At 44.6% G+C, this 12546-nt stretch overlaps 1 protein-coding gene across 1 annotated transcript in view; it reads left to right on the top strand.

The window, feature by feature from the left end:
- The first annotated feature begins 212 nt into the window (after positions 1-212).
- Positions 213-12546, top strand: part of MAP2K1 (mitogen-activated protein kinase kinase 1) — a 32603-nt gene continuing 20269 nt past the window's right edge. Inside the window, exon 1 of the mRNA XM_057372299.1 lies at positions 213-537. Within this exon, the coding sequence (XP_057228282.1) occupies positions 458-537 (80 nt within the window). The 5' untranslated portion in view covers positions 213-457. The remainder of the gene's footprint in view (positions 538-12546) is intronic.

Below are 12546 nucleotides of genomic sequence, written 5' to 3'. Positions count from 1 at the left end.
GCAGAGCGCTGTGAGGGCAGAGCGCTGTGAGGGCAGAGCGCTGTGAGGGCAGAGCAGAGCGCTGTGAGAGCAGAGCGCTGTGAGAGCAGAGCGCTGTGAGAGCAGAGCGCTGTGAGGGCAGAGCAGAGCGCTGTGAGGGCAGAGCCTCCCCGCGGCCTCGCTGCCCGCCCTGCGCGTGCGCGCGCTCCCGGCACATGCGCGCGGTGGGTGCGGGCGGCGCGCGCCGGCGCGGTCCCGGCCGGGCACATCCCGATCCCGGGCAGTGCCCGCCGGAGCTCGGAGCGCTCGGAGCGGGGTCCCGGAGCCGCACGGTCACTGCCCGCATCCCGCGGGGCCACCGCCGCACAGGGGATCACCCCCGTCCTGGTTTGCTGCGCCGCAGGAAGTCCCTCGGACCTGTCCGAAGTGGGGCCGCGGCCGCTCCGTCCGCTCCCCTGCGCGCCGTGTGCGGGCGAAGATGCCGAAGAAGAAGCCCGGGCCGATCCAGCTGAACCCCGCTCCGGATGGATCCGCCGTGAACGGGACCAGCTCTGCCGAGTGAGTGCAGCCGGGGGCAGGGGGTGCGGGCCGGCCCGGGCCGAGCGCTGTCCKCGGGGTGCGGTGCTCCCGAGCCCGTCCTGCCCCGCACCCGCCCGGCCCGGCTTCCACAACACCGCGGGCAGGGGTTCSCGGGCTGCCCCAGGGTGGGAGATCCTCAGAGGCTCCTCCGCGGAGTAAGTGCACGGTGCCTTCGGCAATAAACAAACTTCTGTCACATTTGCGAGCCAGAAAAACCTGGTGAAAAAATAGGGGGAAACTTGTGTAACTCCTTTCTCATAGTCCGTAATGGTGTCTGCTGGATTCTTCGCTTATATAATTATCTAATAATGCCAAATTACACCTTTCCTACGGCACATTTCATAAGCGTGTGTGTGGGAGAATTTACGCTGGATCCCACAGATTTGTAGGAAAGGTGCTTTGTTTTGTTTTGCCTCGTCCTTGGTTTTAACCCAAACAATCGTTAGTTTGAGTAAATCTGTYTTTCACTAATTGACATGTTGTGCCGGGTACGGCAGGGAGTGTGTGTGGAGAAACAGCTTCGGAGCTTCTCTGTGTGCAACACAAACATGACACTGTAAMTGTGGGAAGGGCTGAGCTAATCACGGGGACGCTTCTGGGGGCAAAAATACGGAATATTGGCTGTTTGCGTGGTGCCGATGAAGCCTCAGTTACACGTTGCTCATGGATGTGGGTAAGCAGAGTGGCCTCGGTCAGGCAGACACAACACCAGCACCTCGAAGTGATGAAATGTTACAGAGGGTTTTCTTTTGAGGTTCACGGGTTGACGTTCATACCTTGATTTTTACACAAAGGTGTTGGGCTGGCCCTGCAGTGAGGCTTGAAACAAAGGTGCGTGTTGCAGGAGCAGATTCCTGTCCCTGTATGGTCAGTTCGGTCCCCTCTGGGAGATGTAAACCGAGCTGGATGTGCTGCTGTACCACGGCAACAGAGAGGATGYGAGGCAGGCTTGGAGTGACATGTGCAGGTCTTGGGCTTTAAAATGCTCTGTATTCATCAATGCCAGGTTTTCAGACAGGCTCAGATCTCATTTAGCAACCCAAACATCTAAAAAAAAATCAGACAGCCAAAACCAACTCAACCGCAAAAGAAATGTAACCCCAAAACCAAGCAAATACCTCCCGAAAAATAAAAAATTCAACATCTAGCAGCTCCAGCTGTGACATTTCTAGCGAACTCTTTTGATGATTAACTGAGAGATGAGCTGTTTAAAAACTGTTCTTTGGCATATAGTGATTGTATCTAAGCATTACGATCTGAATATTGCACAGCTTYTGTTCTGGATTGACAGAGGGAAGATACTGGGATTTTACATTTGCTTGGGTAGCACTTTCCAGTCGATTTTCTCAAGGCAGTTGGGAATATGTTGATTTAGTCTTCAGGGATCTCTTTGCATTTTAGTCTTGTTCTACAGAATAAATCTGATATACCAATCACTTGCTGCTTGTAGTACCTGATGTAAATCACCCTGCTCCCAATATACTCCATATCGTATCTCTTCCCTCAAGAAGTCTCATTAATTTTAAATTGCTTTTACATGTCTGGTACTCATTTACTYGTTGGAAGCCTTTGGAGACTCCTGGGAGTGTTGAATCTTTTTTGCACTGGTGAGCTGCCTTGCTTAATTTTCTGCTCTGTGTGTTGATTTGGCTGGGGTTTGTGTGTGTGTCCCCCAGAWTTCTGATCTTTGTCACACACAAGAYCTCATGCCCAGCTTTTGCCARGCTTAGAGGTGCCCAGTGTTTTTAAAAGAAGTAGCTTAGTGAAAGTAAATTCAGCAACCAGTCGTCCTATATACAGCTCGGATTAATTAATCATGGAAATATCCCCTCATCCTGCTAATTTTAAGCCCTCATTGTGAAAGATTTCAAATAGCAAAGAGCAGTTGCATCAGAATTTGGAAATGCTTTTGGAATTACAYTGAAAACAGTTTTGTTTTCCATTTCCTTGATCTGCAAGGTTGTTTATTTTTCTCCCCTCTSCTGCCCTGTGTTTTTTCCCCCTTTGGTCACTGCCTGAATTCCTCAGTAAGGTGTTTGTGAGGCTCTTGTGCATCGCCGGGCGCTCCAAGCATGCCGTGCATCCCTGCACTACCATATTAACACTTTCTAAAGCTCTGAGCCTGCTACCATGGAATTTTGGCTATGTGAGGCTCCAGTTACTCGTTACATACACAAACCTGTCCTTCTGCAAATGCCTCCCTGCTCTTCAGAGACAGCAAAGAATGGAAGGAGCTCAAATGACTTGGCAAAGGAGAAGGAAGATTCCGAGCGAGGCGATGAGATTCCTGTCTGGAAGTGCACGAAGGACCCAAACATCCAGAAGGAAGGAAGGAAGTTATTTAGGCCCAAAGGCAATTTTGGCACAAACCCAAACGGATGTGCAGTGGCCATGGGGARTTGTGTGCTGGAATCCCGAGACTTTCTCTCTGTCAGAGGGGGAAGGCTCTGCAACTCATGAATGCTTTTAGGAATGAGTGCTTCTGATACCGTGACTTCCTGGCAGAAAGGAAGGGGAAAGGGAGGAAATGAAAGAAGGGGCTGGATGATTCAGGATGTCCTGCTTCGTGTTTGTGTCCTGTCCTGTGTCTTCATCCTTATTTGGTGATGGGAACTCATTGACTGGAGTAAGGGAGAGCTCATAGCATGTGGTGTAGGGCTGTAGGAGTATGCAGGAGGCCTGGGCTTCATGTGCGTGACTCTTTTCTCTATTTTCCTCTCCTTTTCTCTTTTTTATTCCTTTTTTCTTTTTCTTTTTTTCCTGGAAAGGAAAAAAAAGGGCATTAGGGCACTCATAATTTAAATACATGTATCCTGAATATTTTAATGAAAATTTCACAATGTTTCTCTGTGATGGCAGATTTTGTTACTTGTAGCAATCACTTAACCACAAACATCCTGCTCACATATTTTTTCTCTAGGGCCTTCCCGATGCCTGCCTCTGCCCTGTTGGACAATAGAGACAACTTCATGAAAGGTTTTCCTGTGCCCTGAGCTTCACTTCTGTTTTTGACACTTYCCGCAGAGTCGCGGTTGAATCTTTCTGAGCTCTGTGCTGCTTCAGCTCCTCAGACTAAAACCGAGATGACACTGGCCAGCTGCAGCTTTAATTTCATTCTGCTGCCTTTGGAGCTGCACAGATATAATTGTGCAAAGCTTCTGCAGAGAAAGGGGGAAAAAAAAAAAAGAGGCAAACCTGAATGAAAATTGATAGAGGGAAAACTCTTTTGGCTGAGTGTTGTGGGATAGCTTGGTGTCTTAATAGCCAAAAGAAACAAAAACAAATCTCCAATTTATGTATTTATGTTGCTTTCAGTCTTCTCACTCCCTGTTGCCTTGAATATCTGRCAGTTGTCACCCAATTTTTGTTTCTCTAAAGCCAGCCCTGCCCCAGTACATGGAGTAGAAACTCTGGAAAGAGGCAGGTTTTCAGATAATGCCACTTCCTCTATGACAGTAAGTTTTTTGTTCATATGAAAAGAAAGGTATTTCATGACATTCTTTAATTGAATCTTAAAAAAAAAAACAAACAAACAAAAAAACCTGGAGAGAAGGGTCAGACTAACTGCTCTGAATCCTTACTTTTTACCTTGTCTCAGTAAATCAAAACAACTTTCCCAGTTCTGGTGTTAAAYCTAACAAAAGTGCCTGGGATTTGATTAAATACAAAAAAGAAAATTCTTTTWAAAATTTGACTGCTGCTGACTTTTATGTATTTTATGAGCTCTGACGTGGGATTGAAGTGTATTTTTTTAATCTCATTTTCATTCCAAAATATAACTGTGTGTACATTTTAGCAACAACAGGTATCTCCCAAATCCAGCCTGAGCTGTGATCTCTGCAAATGTCAGATGTGAAGTAGCAGCTGCAGTAGGAGTTTWGTGTTTAATTAGATATAAATGTAAGGGGAAAAAAAGTAGACAACAGCATTTGCATCTTCTCTGAATGTGCTGAAAAGAAATGGGACCTTGAGAGGAATTTAAGATGCTTTCCACAGGTCTTTACCACCTTATGAACTGTGTTTTTTTCTAAAAAAAAGAAAGAAAATCCAAAGCCAGCTGTGAGTGGGACCAGGTCATCAGGCACAATACTTTTTTTGGGGGGGGTTTGCTTTTTAAAGCCTTAATTATAGTAAATCTGTGCCTTGGAACTGTTCAAGCCAGAGAGTAATTTTGTAAAAATGGGTGACTGCAAATTCCAGGCATAGTTTGAGTATTAATTAATCAGCCTTTCCTTGTTGTTGCTGTTTATTCTGGTTAAATTGCATTTAAGGAAGGCCCTGAATGGYTTGTGGGACCTCTGAGTGCAACTCCCTGTGTTTGCTTGGCAAGGAAAAATTTTGGAATTATGCAGAACTRGTTTGAACTTCAATTTATATTACAATTTGCAAAGTAAACAGTTGCTCACTTGCTGTGTATCTTGCGATTTTCATGTTTTTCAGTATCTTCCTCAAAGGAGCTTCAATTTGGGTTTTTTTAGGAGTAGAAGGGCAGGCTGTGTCCCATCAGAGGTATGGGGTTGTGGTGCTTCTGGTTTGGGGTTTTGGGCTTTGAGTTTCCTTTGTGGGCTCTTTCCCAGTGGATCCTGTTCCAAGTGGATTTGTCTTCCCTGGAGTAGTTTTTTCTCAGTTTTCTTGGAGGTGAGATGAGATAAAAGGAAAGGAAGATTTTCACAGAGTTGTTCACTTTAATTCTTGCAGGGTCATTTCTGCCCGCTTTGGTGGGGGGCATTTTTTATTTAGGGGTTTTTTTTCCCTTTGGAATTCCTTGGACTTCAGGGGAGCTTTGTGCCTGTGTGCAGTGTTCTGGAAGATTAGACTCAGGAATTTTATGACTGATCTGGTTGGATTGCAGTTGCATGCAGTATACACGTAGAATTACTGCAAGCTTGTAAATATTAAAAAAAAAAGAGAAACTTTTTTTTTTAAATCCCCTACTAATGAAGGATTAAATAAGCTTCCAAATACATGTGATATGAGAGAGTGCATTTTAGATTAAAATATATTCATGCATAGCTTTCTCCTGTAATGTGCTTGAGCTTGGCATAGTCCTTCACTGAATTAGAAATAGCATTTTAATGTTACTTAGGTACACTAATAGAACACGTGCTCTGTTATAATAAAATAATGAAAAGTCAGAGCCTGCAGCACCTCACGGACTTCTCCTATTATTTCTGGATGCATGTGCTGAAAAAAAATATGACTAAGTGTGCACCACTAGGACAGAAATTAATGCAAGGGGCACATTGACCTGCGCAGCTCTTGCTGGCTGTAGGCAGCTTTTTGTTGACAATTATGGATGTAGAAAAGATTTTAAGACATTTTATACTGTCTGGTTATGTTCTGAGAGATTTAAGCTTAATGATGGTAATGGAGAAACACTTTAGTTTGGATGAGGTGTCTTTTTTTTTTTCCAAAAGCTTAAATGTTTTAGAAGAGTTAAATATATAAAAACTGGATGTAAAAATAAATGTTGCCGAGGAGAATAAGTGGTGAGGGAAGTGCAGCTGTACTCGTGGATCCAGCTGCTTTCCTTGTGCTTTAAAYCGAGTCTGCAGATGGTCACAGAGGTGTGATTTCACAACAGAGCTTGTGCAAGACTCTTCTGCAGAAGTCTCTGCTCTCCCCTGGCTGTGCCAGTGGCTCCTGGAGCTGCTGCTCCAGCTCAGAACTCACCCCCAAAGGAGCTCAGGGGGTTCTCAGAGCTCTGCCACCAGCACTGGGGTAGCCATAGGGTCAACTCAGCCAGGAAAACAATCCCATTGGAAATGTGCAGTATTTTTAGTTAATTTATAAATGGGAATGGCTGGCTTGGGGCAGGATGTGCCCATCAGCTCCTCCGGCAGGAGCCCAGCCTTGGCAGGATGGAGTGACAGAGCAGGGAGCCCGAGAGGRACTACTCAGTTATACTGGAATTCAGTAATTCCAGCAATTCCTGAGTAGCACAGCTTTTAATCGAGTAGTCTCAGGGCTCTGTCTCAAGAGGAACAAATTACCTGTGAGACCTTCCAGTGTTATCTAGTAGCCAAAAAAAAGGTAAACCCAACACGTAGCTGAATTATTTATTGGTATAGCAACAATGCTGCTGTTGGTARCCTGGAAAAAGGGGTTTTGCTTTAGCACTAACTAAAAAAAAAACCCAAACATGAAAATTGTGGGGAATTTAGATGAGGCTGGAAATATATCAGCCAGTTTTTAGAGTGGATTTTGACTGTGTATTTCATGGTATACAGGAGAAAGACTMAGAAGTGAACTAAGAAAGAAATTTTCTGTTCTGTATGATAAACTTTTCCATCTTACCTTCGGGTAGTTTGTTCCCTTTCAACAATTCTAAATTTTCCAGTAAAAAGGCTCCTCCCCCTTTTTGCCTCTTACTTTTTTTTCAGCTGCATTTGTTCTCCCACCAGTGCCCTGGGGCTTGACTGGGCTGTGTAAAGTGTGCAAATTCCACTGCCAAAACACCAGAATRTCTCTTGGAGGAAGCMTTGTGAGCRGGCAACACTGAATTTTTGTGGATCAGGTTCTTTCTTCCAAAGACTTCTGAATTTTTGTTTGTTTTGAAGAAGTGCATGTATTTCTTTCTCTAAACACTCATGTTGCTAGAAATTAGCAATCAGATGATTCCTGCCTTGATACACGTTCKGTATTACTCAGACAAAATCGTGGTTACACTTTGGAACAAAAGTGCAAGGCTCCCTGCCCACGGTGAGGGAACAACTGGGAAAGGCTCGTTCAGTGCTCAGCATCTCTTGACAAACATCTGTTGAGGAGATTTTGTCAGTCTGAGTTTTTCTGAGCAGGGGGAGAGTGGATTCCAGCAGAGTTTCTCCCTGCAGCAGCTCAGGACGGGATCTGCACCTGGATCCAGCAGCAGGAAGGATCTGGGGCTGTCCCTGCCTGGGGATGCAGAAGGAGCAAGGATGGAAGCAGATTGTTTCACTTTGCATCCTGAGCGCTGGGATGGAGACATTCCAACAGTGTGGGATTCTTTGGATGAACAAGTATCTTCTTAAAAACCTCCTTACGGGTTTTTCAAACAAACCCTTGAAACTTCCTGGCAAGTCTTCTSCCTTTCTTGCAGGGTTTTGTACAACTCAGCATTGTTCTCTGCTTTTCCAGAACTTTTTTCAGTGTGGTGGGAAGATGAATCAGCAGATTGCAGAACACATTCTTTTGGGGAAAAAAATGTTCTCTTTGGATATAGATCTGTGTGCACTTACATGGGAATATTTCTGCATGTATTGGTACAGAATATTCATATATTGAGTAAAAGTTATTAATTTCTTTTGCTTAATGGCCCTGCTGACAAATGTTCTGTGTTATGCAATCCATCAATTTGAAATACAGGCAAACCTTCCATCMCTGGCTTTCTCAGAATCCCAGTTACAGGGAGTTTTGTCTGTTCTCAGAGAATTTCTGGCACTTTCCTCTCCCAGTCCCTGGTGTGGTGGCTGTGGGTCTGGATGCAGTTTTTCCTGCTGTGCTCCAGGCTCAGCCCTTGCACGCAGGAGTCTCAATTCTAATCCTGGTCTGTTCAGGGCCTTGTAAACTGATCCTGTAACTTCATCTTTTTTATTATTGTAGTGTCCCTCAGAGGCTGTGTCACTACCACAGGAGAGAGCTGGCAAGATACTGTTACTGCAACTATTGCATGTATTTATCCTTCATTTTTGTCACATTTAACTTGTACTTCAAAGACATAAAACAATGGAAATGCAGGCCTTGGGTAAAAACGTGTGTCAGCTGATGGTCAGAATTTATAATTCCATGTATCTTCCATGTYGTGCTTTAAATATCCAATTAATAAGTTCATTTTTCCATCCCTAAGGAAGTGTTAATTGCYTCATGGTCCCTCTGTCTCCATGATGTGGAGTGTTGGCTGGGAAAAGCCAGTGATGGGTGCACAGGCRTGAAAGGGAGATGGAGAGCTTGGATTTCTGCCTCTGCAGGTTTGGCTGTGGAATTTCTTAACTCGAGATTACAAAGTTGATTTATGGCAAATGTTGAATGCAGGACATCAAGGGATGGCTGGGAACAGCTGCAGAAAACCTGGTGGGAAGAGGAGCCCAGGGCAGGAATCTGAAATCTCTGTGCCACTGCTGGCAGTGGTGGCTCTTCTCTCTGGTGAACTCTGTCTTCAGCTCACACATGACATTTGATGGGCTTTGGCTTAGTTGAGAAAAATGTGATGTTTAATGGGATTGTGGTAAGGCTGAAGAGAAGGAGGCTTAGAGCAAAGATTCCCCTCCAACAGCTCAGGCTAAAAGGAGTTTTGTAAGTTCAGCTGTCTTGTTGGTTGGAGATTCAAAGGGAGATTTCAAGTTGTGTCACCTGTTTTCTTCTTTGAATCTTGTGCCTTTCAGCCTGAGAAAAATGAGAATTTGCGTTGAATTTGGGTAGCAGGGTACCCTTTTAGACAGTGCAATGTCTCTCTAAGGGTTTTTTTGCATGCCTTTTACTAAGGAGTAGAATTTAATCAAGTGGTTGCTTCTTATGGAGTATTTTTTTTTCTGGCAGTGTTAAATCTGTGCACTGCTATGTCCCTGCAGTGTGGAAGTGAATGGTGTGTTAGGTATTAGGAAAAAAATCTTTACTATGAGGGTGGAGAGGCCSTGGCACAGGGTGCCCAGAGAAGCTGTGGCTGTCCCTGGATCCCTGGMAGTGYCCAAGGCCAGGCTGGACAGGGCTTGGAACACCCTGGGATAGTGGGARGTGTCCCTGCCYATGGCARGGGGTGGCAYTGGATGAGTTTGAAGAAAGCCTGTAATGTTCAGATGTTAAAATTCATCTGGAAATCCTAAGTGCAAGGATTGAAAATAAGCAGGGGTTGAAAAACTGTATTTTTCCCAAACAGACTCCTTTGCATTTATAGGGAATCTGGATCTTTTTGAGTTGTTGTTCTGACTGCAGGTTTTATGAGGCTGCCCTGGAGTTAGACCAGCCAGACACCTGTGCTCTAAGCTGGGAGACTTCTGGAATTACATTTATCTTCTATGTYATTCCATGAGCTGCTCTTTGTTAAAGGAAAAGTTTAATAAGAATTTGCCTTGCTGCCCGGGTTTGGCAGAGTCACGCAACATAGTAGTGTGTCTTCTCCAAACCACAGAACGTCTTCATGTTCCTAACACTTAATTTCAGCTCCCTGATTGAGGCTGTTCATGGAAATTATGTAGTGAAGTGCCTACTTTCTTCTCTAAATTGACAGCTGTGTGGGCTTGGGGAAAGCATTAATGTCACTGTTCTGGAAAACAACCCCCAAGCTTGTATCCTCATGCGACAGGAGATCTGAAAGTGAAAGTACTTCTTGATGCTTTCACTCATGCTAATTGTTCAGCTTGCAACGCTGATAGTAATGCCTTTGAACAGATATTTGACAAATTGCTGGTAAAGACTCCAAGACTTTTTTCTTTTTCCCCTGTCACATTTTTTTTTCTTTTCTCTCTCCAAAGGAGACTTTAGAGTTGAGTAACAGCTTTTCTGTAGCCTTTAGGGTTGAGTGTATGATTAACTTAGCACTAACATGAATTACAAAAAAAGCTCCCAGGGATTTGGAGTACTAATATTAATTAAGGATTTATTTTCTGGATTTTGTTATGCCTTTGTGTGCTAGCAGACTAAAGGCAGCATTTCTTTTCCAGTTACTGTTTCCAAGAGAACAAGTGTGTTGTAAAAAGTCGATGCATCTCTTCCAGGAGTGCTTTCCTCAGTGCTGAGGTGGCTGTCCCCAAAACCAGGAGCTGAGAAGTTTCCTCTTGCCTTCTGTCCATCTTTGTGTGTGCTGAGTGCTCTCACTGCATGATCTTTGTTCCTCCCTGCCCAAGCTGCTCGTAGGAAATGCAGATTTGCTCACTGTCCCCTGCCTCACTGCTCTGTCCCTGCAGTACCCCAGCTCTGTGTGATGTGAAGGTTTAGTGGTTATAAACCACAAGGTTTGATGGCTAAAAAGAAAGTCTGAAAAAAATCTACAACCAGCCCTTAAAGGAACAGTGTGATGGGCTTAAAAAGTGAGCTGGTGATGGTGTTTGTGACTGACCTTGTCCACCCAGGGGTTTGTGGATAAACTGTGTGCGTGTCTGGGGAGCAGAGAGCAGGATGTGCTTTAGTGRAGCAGTGCAGTGGTGACTCGAGGTGTTGCTGTGCATTTATTTGTTCTTGTTGCTTCCACCCAGGGTTCTGTTAGCCAAGTATCCACTTTTGGCCATTTTCAGAAGGTGAGGGACTGGGAGGAGGTGAGGAGTTAAAGATCCCTGATGAGCTTACCCAGGGTGAGGTGTCCCTGAGTCTGAAAAGCTCCCACATTTCCACAGTGGGATTCCCCTTGGAAAACCTTTCTCACCTGCACAAAGTGGCAGCAGCAGCAGGGCTGCATGTGGGCTCCCCCAGCACTCAGGTGGACAGGGATAGAGGTGAGGTTTCTCCACACCCATCAGGGGTTGTTGATTTGGGGAAGGTGGGCTGTGTTTGTGTGCTCTGAGCTCTCCCTGCCTCCTTTTCAAGCTTGGCAGGTTACAGAAGTGCCACGTGGCCAGGGAGACTCTGCACTGTCAGAGCACTTCCTTGAGAACTGAAAGGAAGAAGTTACGTGAGTTCATAGGAAGGATCCTCCCTGATCAAATGTGGGTGGAGATCATTCCTCCTCTGGGGCACCTGGTACCTCGTGCTGCATGTGGAAGAGAGAAGGAAACAACCAGCTTTCTCAAAAAATTCTCCTGATTGTGGTTTTTTTTTTTTTAAACTTTCCATTTAGTCAGGAAGAGAGGGATCTTGCAATGGTTGTGTCTCAAGACACTGCACTGAGGTGCTGCCTGCTGGYTGTGCAGGATATTTATCCTTTCTGCCAGCTGAGTAGGAAGGTATTTCCCAATGGTGGGAATTCTGTGGGATTACAAACGGAGGAAGCAGCACCGACATCCCCGTGGCTTCATCCCAAGGATCACCCTTGTGGAAGCTGGATCCCATCCCTGGTGCAGTTTAGGATGTGCTTGGCTTCCAAGCTGGCRTCAGTAAATTAAATGATAACCTATTGCTTCAGAGTAGCCCTTGGCAGCRCGGAGCCCTGGGCTGATTTGATGATTTCCTGCTTTGATGGATCCCTGGCAAAGGCACAGTACCTTGACAATGAAAAACACAACTCCAAGACTGCAGCAGGTAATGGTGATGAATTTTAATAGGAATCTTTGTCTCTGAATAAAAGTTTTATGGAAGATTAAGGAACTACTGGTGCTCCTGCTGGAGGCAGGATGTTTGCATGTTTTTATTTTAAATTGCTAAATTCAAGCAAAAGGCCAGACTGAAATAAATCAGTYATTTCCTGATGCCTGACATTCATAAAACTAAAATTATAGTTACACTCTTACCATAAAACTAACTGGAGATGTTGTTAGTTACATTCTGAATAGTGATTCTGGTGATACATTTATTGGGTTAATATCTTTCAGATTAATTCACTTTACAGTTAGAGAGTTGATCCTGAAAATCTGAGAGCTTCATTGCTCATCACTGCAAGTAAGGAAGGTTTTACCTTCATTGGAGCTTAGAACATTCTGGTGATTTTACTGGTGGCCACGCTTGATGGAGATGTGCTGAAATTCATGAGATCAATATTTTCCCACCTGTGAGAGTCTTTGGAATCTCTTGACTTGCATTCAGGCAGGACAGGGACTCCAACAATAATTCATAGTCTCAAGCAAGGAAATGCCTCTTTTAAAYGAATGCCAAGTTTATTTAGATTGAAACAGGCAATTTACCAAAAAAAAGGCTTTATCCAGACAAACATTAGACTCAATAGATGTGATAAATGCTATCCCAGCAAATTTTTTTGTTCCTAAAGCATCAGCATGACATTTGTTTGTTCCATCACACCAGCATTCTGTCTGCTCCAAGTCATGTGCTCAAGCATCTCTGTGCTGTCTCCAAAGCCAAAAACCCCCTTCTGCCTGAGAGAAAAACTGAATAGTTGTTTTCTTCAAAGCACAGCAAGGAAAGCCTTGT

The sequence above is a fragment of the Malurus melanocephalus genome, unplaced genomic scaffold (assembly GCF_030028575.1).
Source record: "Malurus melanocephalus ecotype Western Australia unplaced genomic scaffold, MMel_1.1 scaffold_169, whole genome shotgun sequence".
NCBI classification, from domain to species: domain Eukaryota; kingdom Metazoa; phylum Chordata; class Aves; order Passeriformes; family Maluridae; genus Malurus; species Malurus melanocephalus.
This window is presented reverse-complemented; position numbering and strand designations above follow the sequence as displayed.